General features: G+C 46.0%; 1 protein-coding gene across 3 annotated transcripts; it reads right to left on the bottom strand.

Annotated features, from left to right (window-relative positions):
- Positions 394-10,915, bottom strand: CCDC160 (coiled-coil domain containing 160). Of its 3 annotated transcripts, none has more exons than XM_005673935.3 (3): positions 10,717-10,915; positions 9,547-9,601; positions 394-1,441 (listed from the first exon to the last, which is right to left on the bottom strand). In XM_005673935.3, exon 3 carries the CDS (start codon positions 1,415-1,417, stop codon positions 443-445), a length of 975 nt encoding a protein of 324 aa, XP_005673992.1. In that variant the 5' UTR covers positions 1,418-1,441; positions 9,547-9,601; positions 10,717-10,915; the 3' UTR covers positions 394-442. The 3 variants fall into 3 exon arrangements, with proteins under 3 accessions (XP_005673992.1, XP_013841904.1, XP_020936486.1); XM_013986450.2 differs by lacking the exon at positions 10,717-10,915 and adding an exon at positions 10,360-10,392; XM_021080827.1 differs by lacking the exon at positions 10,717-10,915 and adding an exon at positions 10,317-10,339.

The raw sequence follows: 12,194 nt of genomic DNA, 5'->3' as shown, positions 1-12,194 counted from the left end.
CCATACACACATTATGCTTATACACATAAATGAGATTTTTCTTGTTAAGATCAACAAACATAAATGGAAGAATATTCGTGCCAAGGACATATTGCTCACAAGATCAAAAAATGGCTGTTGATTTGTATTCATCACTGCTTTGGTAAAATCACTACATGTCTTTGAGTTACATACACACACACACACACACACACACACACACACACACACACGAGAGTTCTGAAGCTTCTTTTCCATTTGGACTCTGGCAATAAATTCATTAGAAAGAGAAAAGCAGAAGCTTTGAAGGTAACATCTACAACTGTCATGGATATCCTGACTCACCAAACGTGAAAATTCCATCCCATCACACACATTTGAAGCCGTACACAAAGAAAGCACAAGAAACACTGATTTGGCTCAATGATTTGCCTAATAAAAGGCTTTTTTATTTTTAATTTTTTTAGGTTTTAAAAAAATCCTCCATAAAGCTGTCAGGGGTATTTGATGTTACAGAAGCAAAGTGTTTTCTAAGCAACTCCAGGGCTCTGTTGTTTCTTGCTTGTAGGGTCTTCTCTGCTCTCAGTTCATTCTTGATGGCATTGAGCTCTCCGCGGACCTTTTCCATTTCTAACTCGTAATACAATTTCATTTCTTCCTTTAGGAGGGCATGGCCAACCTCAGTCTGCCGCTTTAACTTTCTGACAGCTTCTTTTAAATCTTTGTTCTCGAGGCTCAACTTGCGGATGACCTCTTTGGCTTGTTCAAGCTCTTCCGTTAAGTTTTTGACATTGGTTGTTTTTTCAGAGAGGTCATTTCTTAAAGCTTGAAGTTCCCAGTCTTTCTTGGAAGTTTCCACCCCTGCTTCTTGAAAATTTAGGGGTTTTGCGGAGACTCCTTTTTTGGAGTTCAAAAGTTCTTTTTCCGCATTTTCGAATTCCTCTTCTATTTTCCTGCATTTCATATTCAGCACTTCTAGCTCGTCATTCAGAAGATTCAGGCGCAGTTTTGGAGACATTCCTTTGGTGAGTTTCTTCTTCTTGTCCTTTCGCCATGGAGTTACTACCTCTTTCGTACCCCAGGTAGGAGTCTCTTTCGTGCTATTAAAGCTTTCTTTGGTTGGAACCTCCACATTAGATGATTCACAGGAGGCAGAATTTGTGATTGCCTTATTCTTTGAAATGTTTATCTTTCTCTCTCTTAAATTTGGTTCTTGTTCGTTTTCATTTAGTTGAGAAATCAATTCTTTCCTTTTAGATTTATTTGCATCTTGAAACTTTCTACTAGACAAATTAAAAATTCTTTCCATTCTCTTGAGCTTATCTAAAGTCAGTTGTTCAGCAGAAGATTCGAGCTGAGAAGCCTCATCTAGAATATCCTGTGCACTAAAAAAAGGAGCAAACATATTCTCCTTCCAGTGTTTACTCCTAGCATCCATTTCTTCAGGTACCTCTTCCGATTCCTGAAAAACAAAATTTAAAATCAAGGCACATATTTATAGTGGCAGCTGGTCTAGTGGAAAGAACTAAGAATCCCGGCTCATGGGGGAAGGAACCTAAATATCTGGGGGCTGGCTCTCCCTCTAATGCACTGAGTGACCTGGGCCTCGGGTCCCTCATTTATAAATGGAAAAGGCTAAACTAGCTCAGTTCTAGAGACCCTTCCAGCTTTACAGCTCTCGGATCCTATGAAATATAACCAATAAATGGACACATGGGGCTATTTACTGTAGAGAGAGAAAAGAATTCTCTGAGAAGGCAACATGAAAACAGATCGCTTCAAAACAGGAGCGTGATTTTAAATGAATACGTTCCTACGTTAAACCTGGGCTTCCAATGCGCCTGATTTTTCTTAGTCCTTTTCGGCTGGACTACTGCTTATTCATTCTTTAAAGTGACGAAGACACCAGGGCTTACTGCGCTGTGAGCTGCGTGTGGTAAAGTGAACCGTCAGGCTTCCTCGTGACGAGCTCTGCCAAATGCCCTTCGGTCTTGACCTGTAAATTCCTGCTCTTCCAGTCTTGGGCTTTGCTTTTAGGCAAGACTGCCAAGTGTACAGAAGTCTATCCCGTTTTGACAGCAATTTCATGATGAGAACCGAATGCCAACAACTGAAAATATGAATGCCACCAAATGGGGTCTTCTTGAGCCACTAACTCCGAGGGTAGTTCTTAAGTGAAAATTTGGCATAACCAAATCAGGACCGACTTGGTAAATTTACAAAAATTAGAGGATATTTAGTTTGGGTCAAGAGGAGTCTTCCCTATTCAAAGAGAGTCCAAAACACGGAAAGATTTGATCACCAACTCCTTCTGAGAGGAATGAGAAAGAAGGATCCAAGCAACACACTGCAGGACCACTGGCATCTGAAGCCACCAAACTGGCAACTGCAGTTATCACCAAAGGGTGGGAAGAAGGAGGGGGTCACTTTATCCATTTTATACATTAATTTGCTCTAATATATTGGTAGCATCACCACTGAGAAAAATCAAAGTAGGCCTGCATCTGTTGTTCCCATGCGCACAAAGGTAATTTTACCTTGGTAATAAAAAAATGGCAACTGTTGTGTTTATGTTTTAATTAATATTTTCTTTAATATTATTAAATATTATAAATGTAATGTAATATACTACTCAATATATTATAATATTTAATAATTATAATGTCATATTATGCAAATCTGCTAATCTTTATGTTGATTCTACAGATCTTTATATAACTCTGAAGAATTTTGGAAAATACAGAATAGCACAAGAAAAAAGAAATTTATGGAATTCCCGTCGTGGCACAGCAGAAACAAATCCGACTAGTATCCATGAGGATGCAGGTTTGATCCCTGGCCTTGCTCAGTGGCTTAAGGATCCGGCCTTGCCATGAGCTATGGTGTAGGTCACAGACGCGGCTCGGATCCCACGTTGCTATGGCTGTGGTGTAGGCCGGTGGCTACAGCTCTGATTTGCCCCCTAGCCTGGGAACCTCCATATGCCGAGGGTGCAGCCCTAAAAAGACAAAAAAGAAAAAAAAAGGAAACAAACAAAAAGAAATTTCCCTCATAATCCCACAGCCCTGAAATAGTAGGCACTTTTTGGTATATTACTCTCAATTATTTTCTTTTTAACAACTATAGTTTAATTGGGGGTTTGGGACTGGCATATGCACCCTGAGGTGTATGGAATGATTAGCCAATGGGGACCTGCTGTAGAGCACAGGGAACTCTACCCAATACTCTGTGATCAGGGAGTTCCCATCGTGGCTCAGTGGTTAACGAATCCAACTAGGAACCATTGGGTTGTGGGTTCGATTCCTGGCCTCGCTCAGTGGGTTAAGGATCCGGTGTTGCCATGAGCTGTGTTGTAGGCCACAGACATGGCTCAGATCTGGTGTTGCTGTGGCTCTGGCGTAGGCCGGCGGCTACAGCTCTGATTAGACCCCTAGCCTGGGAACCTCCATATGCCATGGGTGCAGCCCTAGAAAAGACAAAAAAAAAAAAAAAAAAAAAAGATGAAAAAAAGATACTGTGTGATCATCTATATGGGGAAAGACTCTGAAAGAGAATGCCTGTGTGTCCATGTATAACTGAATTACTTCGCCGTACAGCAGAAATGATCATAATATGGTAAATAAACTCTGCTTCAGTAAAACAAAAAAAATTCGAAAAACTTTTTCTTTCTACAGACAATGAGAGAATAAACTCAACACCTACATGGACTGAACATGCCTGACCCCTCCCCCCAAGGAAGAAGGAAGGGGAAGTTCCTGTGTGGCGTGTGGGTTAAGGATCCTGCATTGCAGCAGCTGCGGCACAGGCCACAAGCCTGGTGCGGGTTTGATCCCTGGCTGGGGAGCCTCTATATGCTGCAGGTGTGTCCAAAAGAAAAAAAAAAAAAAGATGGAAGGGACTCACTACACCCAAGGGTACATCTCCACTGACAACTGCTTGGCTTTGAGGAAAGGGGAAGGTAGAAATATTCAGTGAAGGTGTTAAAACGATTTGTTCAAAAGCCGTAATCCAAGCTTTACGTTTAGTCATTCAGACCACGAGTAATGAGCCACAACTTGAAATTCATGGTATGTATTTGCCATTGGAGCAGCCTCTCCTTTCTCTTGAAATAGTCCCTTCTGACTTTATTATTCCATCAGTCATTATCCAGAAGCATCGATAAGCTCTCTGTCCTTAAAGGGGAAGATGACACTTACCCCCTTTCTCTCCTCTCTAGAAATACAGATGCAAATGACTGGGAATTTAGACAGTGATCATATAGGAAAGGAACAGAGGAATGAGAAAACAGAGTGATGCTGAGTTCACGTTGTGGCTCAGCAGTAACAAACCCACCTAATATCCATGAGGACGCAGGTTCGATCCCTGGCCTTGCTCAGTGGGTTAAGGATCCAGTGTTGCCATGAGCTGTGGTGTAGGTCGCAGACGCGGCTCCAATCCCGCATTGATGTGGCTGTGGTGTAGGCTGGCAGCTGTGGCTCTGATTCGACCCCTAGCTTGGGAACCTCCACATGCTGCACGTGGGGCCTTAAAAAGCAAAAAGAGAAAGAAAAGACAGCGATGCTAATTGTCAGTCGCATTTTTTAGTAGTCAAATTTTTACCAGACAGCTCTGTAAAAGTTTAACAATGCTTCTAATCAGGTAGCGATGGGAGAGCGATTTTGATTCATCCTGCCTAATTCTGGATGAAAGGCACTGGTGAGATTAATCAGGAAGGAGGTGTGCAGAGGGACAAATAAGGTGAGGTCACTTTATGCCTGGAGATAGCAATAGTGACAAATCTCAGAGAGAGGTCTGTGTATAGGTAAAGGTTAAAAGAGAAAGCTCTTTTCATTAATAATTTTGTACCTTGAAAAAGTGACTTGTCTCCAACCCTCCCGAAAATCTCTGGCTACACACACACACACACACACACACACACACACACACACACGGTTCCGTTGTGGCTAAGCGGGTAAAGGATCTGGCATTGTCACTGCTGTGGCTTGGGTCACTGCTGTGGCGTGGGTTTGATCCCTGGCATTCCAGATGCTGGGGTTGCGGCCCAAAAGGAAATAAATAAATATGCCTGTATTTGTTTTTTCAATGTCACTACCTTTCTTTCCTGAGCCTCTGTACAATTTCCTGCTGTAGCCAATGCTTTTCACAGAACTGGGAATATCCCACTTATTTTATAACTGAGGCTCAGAGAAGTTAAGTGACTTGTCCAAGTCCACACAGCCTATAGTGATAAACTGAGACCCTGTCTCCCCAAGTCAGTGCTTATTCTAAAATTCCTCCTTATTCTTCTGTTTTTTGTTTGTTTGTTTTGTTTTTTCAGGGCAGCACCTGTGGCATATGGAGGTTCCCAGGCTAGGGGTTGAATAGGAGCTGTAGCCACCGGCCTACACCACAGCCACAGCTACGAGGGATCCGAGCCACGTCTTCGACCTACACCACGGCTCAGGGCAACGTGGGATCCTTAACCCACTGAGCAAGGCCAGGGATCGAACCTGCATCCTCATGGATACTAGTCAGATTCGTTTCCCCTGAGCCATGAGAGGAACTCCTTCTGCTAGGTTTTATTATACAAATTAAAGGAAAACGACCCACTCTTTTCAGAGCTTAGGCCTTTTTAAAGGGCCATGAAAGGAAAAAGGAAAGGAGGATACGGAGAATTGCATGTCACAAAGCAAAGGCGGGAAAGAGAAAGGTTTGTGAAGCCTTTTGGCATTTCCCTCCCAGGGCTCACACAGGGCAGGGTCAAGGGGTCGCTCAGCTCCTCCGTGCCTTTTTTTCCCCTCTTTTTCATCGGCAAGACATCCTTTAAGGGCTTGTTCCCAAATCTAGTCACAGAGAATGGCAAAGCCCAGACGGGGGGGTAAAAGGTGCCAGGCTCCTTTCCTCTTCCCAAATTACACTGTTGTTTATGCAGAACAAGTATGATATGAGTGTCCTTGGATAAATACAAAAAATATGCTTGAGGCAATGACCCGCCTTCCTCTACCCTGGCGTGGCAGCTATTTCGCTTTCAATAAACTTGATGAGGTCATGCGTTGCAGCGTAAGGCAAATCAAACCAGAGCCATTATCCAAAGTATAAGCATGCCTTCTTGGTAGGTCCACTGCCAGCATTTATTACAAGTGCCTACCCAACCATATATTGGGTGTTTAAAGGACTGAAGAGTAGGGGAAGGAGGTCCAAGCGAAATGAAACATTTAAAGAAACGCAGAGAGCACAAGAAAACGGTATAAAATCATATGACAAAATAACATTAGTGGTCCTCGAAGCCAGCGACCGACCGCACTATGAAGGCATGGCTGTCCGTAACACGGCTACATGTATCCATTTGTGTCTGACATGAATTAATAACGGCCTCCCGGCGGGTCTAGATGGTGTCTCCCAGAAAACATCACCGTCCATCCTCTGGTGACTCTTCTTGTTTGCAAGAGCAAAGAAGCAGGGTGTCTTGGGGAAGTGAGGAATTTCTTGACTCTTGGAAATGGTTTCTATTCACCTAAAGAACTTGGGAACCACTGCTAAAATAAAACTGAAAATGGATTTGTCATGTAATACGATACAACAAAACTGTTGAGAGCTAAGCCAAGAGTGATCCCTTAATATGGGTCTTCAGGTAAACTGTTCCATAAAAGTCTTAGGCGAATGTACATCTGTCTTCGAATAGCTCCAGAAAGTAACACACTGTTTGTTGAGAAAGAAGAAACCCACAAAACCATCTCGTTTTCATGTTCAAGGTAGGGGGCCCTGAGGACTATGCTCATATTAAGATGGATAAGTGATTATATCTGTGAAATCCCATTATTCGTTTTCTAAAATATTCATACGTTAAAGCATATGCTTTAGGGAAAGCTGATGACACAAAAATCAAAGACCTTTTTTGTCCGATGCCTTATCTCATTCACATTCGAATCTGATTTCAAAATTTCAGGACCATCTCTTTTACATAAATCTTGAGCTGTCTGCAAAAGGCTATTCTTCTTCCAGGCAGAGGCAGGCAGAGCCTGGGCTTTTTCCAGAGGCTTCTTCTCATCTCGAGAGCGCTTCATGCCAAACTGTTGAAATCGGGAGTCGTGTTCAGAAAAGGTCATCTCCAGCCTGTGATGGGCAACCTTCTGTCACTACCCGCAGCCTCTCAGCCACCCTCAACTAGAGGGGTGGCTCAAAGTCACAGCTCAGAGGCAATAAGGGGAAGACAAAAGGCCCTTCTTAGGCCAGGGAACTTTTCCCCATTATTCTTGGATGGTTTCGATTCTTCCAACCCTCAGAAAAACTGCTTGGGCAAGATAGGAAAAAAAAGTTTGCTACAAAGAAAAAGTCGCTAGTCTTGCTTCTTTGCTCAACTGTCAGTCTGTTCTCACTTGAAAGCAGTAGTTCTCAACCTTTTTTTCTGCTTCCACTGTGGCTAGGCACAAAATACTACCATCATTACCCTCTCTTTTGGCTCCAGAAGATTCTGACCTGCGCCTTCTAGGGGAGCTTCTCCATTCCCCATCCTTCTGAAAATCAGTGGCTTTCAGAAAACTATTAAATACAAAAATGAGGACCCCCAAAACTGTCCGAAGGAAGGTGGGTAAACACGTTTTACTGTGCAAACTGTGGGGAAGAAGGAAAAGAGAGTTCTCGAGAAAGGAATTAAGTGTGAACTATGGTGAAAAAAAGAAAGAGTCAGATGTCTTGGCTCCCACACTTAAGAACTCTGAAAACTTACCTTTTGTGAATCTTGGTTTCTTCAGGTATAATATAGGGCCAACATACCCCTTTCCAGGTGTTTAAGAGAAATTAATGAAAATGAAGGCAATTTTTTTTTCAGGCCTGCACTTGCGGCATATGGAAGTTCCCAGGCTAGGGGTCGAACTGGAGCTACAACTGCTGGCTTACACCACAGCCACAGCAACGCCAGATCCAAGCCACGTCTGTGACCCACACCGTAGCTCACAGCAGTGCGGGATCCCCAACTCACTTAGTGAGGCCAGGGATCGAACCCCCATTCTCATAGATACTAGTTGGGTTCGTAACCTGCTGAGCCACAACGAGAATTCCCACAATTTTAAGGGATACTATAAACAATGGGTTTTGTTCTTTCTTAGATTTTCCTTATTCTTCCTTGGAACATAAACCAGTCAAACAACCCAACCTTCTCCAAAAGATCTGTGCTCCAAAGTTGCCAGCCTGAAGTCATCAGATGTCAGAAAAAGTCAGTTTGGAAAAACAAAAAGTAAGTGGTATTAAGATAAATAGAGGGGAACCTAAACTCGAATCTTACATTAATTTAACCTGCATCATCACCGAAGAATTAGCCCTTAGGTTGTTGATGCCCCCAAATTTCCAAAGCTCAACTGATTCTAAGCAGAAAAGCAATAGTCTTTTCTACAGCTGAAGACATTTGCACTTTTACCACCAATTGCTTAACTGTGAGCTTTCCAAACGTCCCAATGTTTTTCCGAGCCACCAATAACCTCTTAGAAATATTATAATTGGGAGTTCCCGTCATGGCACAGCGGAAACGAATCCGACTAGGAACCATGAGGTTGCGGGTTCGATCCCTGGCCTTGCTCGGTGGGTTAAGGATCCAGTGTTGCCATGAGGTGTGCTGTAGGTCACAGACACAGCTCAGATCCTGTGTTGCTGTGCCTCTGGCATAGCCCGGCGGCTACAGCTCCAATTCTACCCCTAGCCTGGAAACCTCCATATGCTGCAGGCGTGGCCCGAAAAAGACAAAAAGACAAAAAAAAATTACAATTGGGGCATCAGTTTGAGGATTAGCAATGATGACTCTGCCCTCTGAGTTCTTCCTGTGCTTCGGCATCATTTCCTACATGGTTTTATGTTACCAATTCCCTGTGATCTCCTGGCCTCTCATTCGTCACTGTATCCCTTGCTATTATCTGACACATAGTAGCCCTCAATAAATATTTGTTGAATGAATCATCCTTAATATTCTTCCTGAAAGCTCTATAGTGCTTTGATTCTAATTGAGTTTCTGTAAACACCTAGAATTTTTCCTTTGGCCTATGAGGTTTTGGTGGGGGGAAGGTGGTGACATTTTATGGAAAGGACTTTTATTTTGCCCTGAAAGTTTATTTGGCTCAGCTAGTCTTCAGGAAACTTTTCTCTTGGTTTTTGTTTTGTTTCGGGGTTTGTCTTTTTGTTTTGGTTTGGTTTGGGTTTGTTTGTTTTGTTTTTTGTTTTTTGGCTTTTTAGGGCCAAACCTGTGGCATATGGAAGTTCCCAGGCTAGGGGTGAAATCAGAGCTGCAGCTGCCAGCCACAGCCACAGCAACGTGGGATCCGGGCTGCGTCTTCAACCTACACTACAGCTCATGGCAACGCCAGCTCCTTAACTCACTGAGCGAGGCCAGAGATCAAAACCACATCCTCCTGGATACGAGTCAGGTTTGTTACTGCTGAGCCACGATGGAAACTCCTCTCTTGTATGTTTATGAGGCTTTTGTAGATGGTATACGGACAGCGCAGACTAATGATCAAGTTAAAAGTTGAAGATTTACGATGGGTGAAGCGAGGTGCTTCTAAACACCCATAACAAGCTATCAGCCAGCACAAGGGTACTTACAGTTCCTGACGTCCAAGGTCTTCTATCAGATGCCGCTGTTCTTCTCCAGATTGAACTGAAAAATAAAATGCCACAGCTTAATTAGAAACCAGAATGAACCAGAATGCCCAAATCTGTATTCATACCAGAGATGCAGCTTAAAATGACAAACGATAGACTTAATGGTCTTTGGCCTATCTTCAGTGGGAGGTCAGACACTTCGAAGCAAATTTTCTTTCTAACTTGTCAGCCCAATTTCCTCCACCATTAGGCCACGAAGTCTTCCTTCGCCAAGCAATGTATGTATCAGATGGGACAAGAATCATGGTGGCATCTTAATCAACACAGTACCTCCTTGTCTTGAGCACCTACTGACCAAACAAGCCACCACTGGCGGCGGCGGCGGCGGCGGCGGCAGCAGCCTGCTTGTTAGTAGGAAGCATGCCAAGAGCCACATTAGCAGAGGCAGGAGCCCAGGCCTTGCCTCCCTCCCCCGGAGCCCAGTACATTTGAAAAATTCATTAAAAAGGGAAGTGATCCCAATTTTTGCCTTAATCTCTCCGGCAAGGGTCTACTTCATGGGACAGACCGTCTTCTCTATTGTTTGGCAGATACTGAGAGTGAAGCAAAGTATCATTGGAAACGGGGTCCTGGGAATGGCTCTTACCCCCAATTCTTTGTTATTAGTGTGGACTTATTCCTTCTAGAAGAAAAGACACGGAGTCACCTTAACTCCGAAAGGCAGACTACTTTATTAGTATGGCAGACACAGCCTTGCTATAAAGCCATACCTAAGCATGCACAGTTTGGGGGTTTTCTCTGTAAATGGTTTACCGAAACTCCTGCCACCGCGGCTTCCAGTGGAGAGAAGGTGGCTCTGGTCGGGGTGCTGCCTGGGCTGCCCCACAGGTGACACCTCCCACCCGCCCAGTCCCTACCCTCTGGCTGGCAGGGCGGCGGGGAGAGGGCAGGGGTGAGGCCTGAGCCCGCTCCTCCCTCCACACCCCCGACTCCCACGCCCTGTTCCCTTCCCTCCCAAACGCCCGCCCGCCAGCCCCTGGCCGGGGCCCCAGGGGGCGAAGAAACCCGCAGCAGGCGGCGAGGCGGGGAGCGCGGTGCCTCCGCCCTGGGTCACCCAGGGCGGGCGAGGGGCGGGCCGGGCAGCCAGGGCCCGCGCGGGCGCGGACGTACCTGGCGGCGCGGGTGGGCTCCGGTGGGCCCTGGCCCCTCTTCCCCGAAGCTGGCCACCCGCGGCGAGGGGCTGCCTTGGCTTTGGCGCTGGCCACCGCGACCCGGCCGGGCCGGCCGGGGGCAGAGCGTCCGCAGTGCAGCGGCAGCGCGGGCCGCGCCGTTGCCTGGCAACCGGCCGACCCGATTTAAAGGGGCCTGGGCGCCGCGGCCGCCTGGCGACGGTCACAGCCCGCCAGAGCACTGAGCATGCCCGGTGCGGCGGGCGCCGCGGCGGCTTCTGCCTGCACGAACGCCGGGCTCGAAGAACGGGAGAGCTGAGTCAGGGTGGGAAGGGGCGACAGACTGCGAGGCAGCCCCACCCGCGGCGGGCTTATTACGGAGGGTCTGGGTGACTCACAAAGCCACCCGGACGCTGCGATTGTGGGGGAGGAGGGAGTGGCCCAGGGCTAATGGCTAGGCCTGCAGTTTGGTAATGTGACGTTGAGGACGGCTGGCTCAGGAAGGTCGCCTGGATTTGGTCGGGGGCCCTGACCAGGTGGGAATTGCATCCCGCCCCCACCACAAGCACACCCCAGCCGGTTAGCACAAGGTCTGGCCAGAATTTCTTTCTGCCTTTGAGCACTGTTCTAAGGGCCTGTGTCAGGCGAGCCTGTCCCCTGGTGGTGCCCAGTGGGGGACTGGACTTGTATCCCCAGGAGCCTATGGTTTTTTCATTCATCACCCAGGAATTTCTCTAACCCACTCTTGAACTTTAAAACCGATTGCAGGCAACTAGTCCTACACTACTGGCAGTGTAAAGGGCTTTCCTTTGATCCGTCCCCAAACTACTCTCTTCCAACTTCACGGGTTGCTCACAACCTCCAGGATCTGGCTGAGGGAACAAGTCCATGTTCTTCATCTGTTACACATTTCAGTCCTAGCATTTTGTTAAATAAATGAACGACCTTCGCAGACTTTGATTAGCCTGGTGGCCCAATCCTGATGCTTCCATCATCGAATTGGCCTCACACACTGACAACACACCTTGACTATAGTCTGATTGGGACCTAACCTGGACCTGACCAAAGGATGGATCTGACAAAGGTTATGGGGCCTGAAACAGAGAGGGACTGGAGTGTCCCAAACAGTTATCAGTGACTTTTAGGAAAGCTGGTATTTTCTAGGAAGCATGAGGGTGAAAGGAAACATTGGCTCTGGAATCTCAAGTGAAAGGAGGTTTATGTACATTTAAAAAGTGACTGTCTGATTTTTCAAGTCCTAGCAACAAGACCAGAATACATTGCAAAACTTCAGCACTTCTTGGGAACTGGATCTAACAGGTGTCTGGTGGTTGGCAAGGTCGCATTCAGGTGCCCAGAGGCATAGTTCTGAGTCAATGTCAACAGGGTTGGAGGCAGGAAAAGGCCTAATGTCAAAGTGTATTTTGTGGTGGACCCCCTGGAAATTAGTTTGTGGGAGTCTGACAAAGCGTCTTTCCT

The sequence above is a fragment of the Sus scrofa genome, chromosome X (assembly GCF_000003025.6).
Source record: "Sus scrofa isolate TJ Tabasco breed Duroc chromosome X, Sscrofa11.1, whole genome shotgun sequence".
Classification (NCBI taxonomy): Eukaryota; Metazoa; Chordata; class Mammalia; order Artiodactyla; family Suidae; genus Sus; species Sus scrofa.
The sequence above is the reverse complement of the archived record's forward strand: the minus strand, read 5'-3'. Positions and strand labels throughout refer to the sequence as shown.

Excerpts from the sequence above, each read along its gene's own strand:
- CCDC160 (XM_021080827.1), bottom strand. Across the intron at positions 1,442-9,546 it reads GACCTTGGACGTCAGGAACT|GAATCGGAAGAGGTACCTGA; the intron begins GTAAGTACCCTT and ends TTTGTTTTTCAG.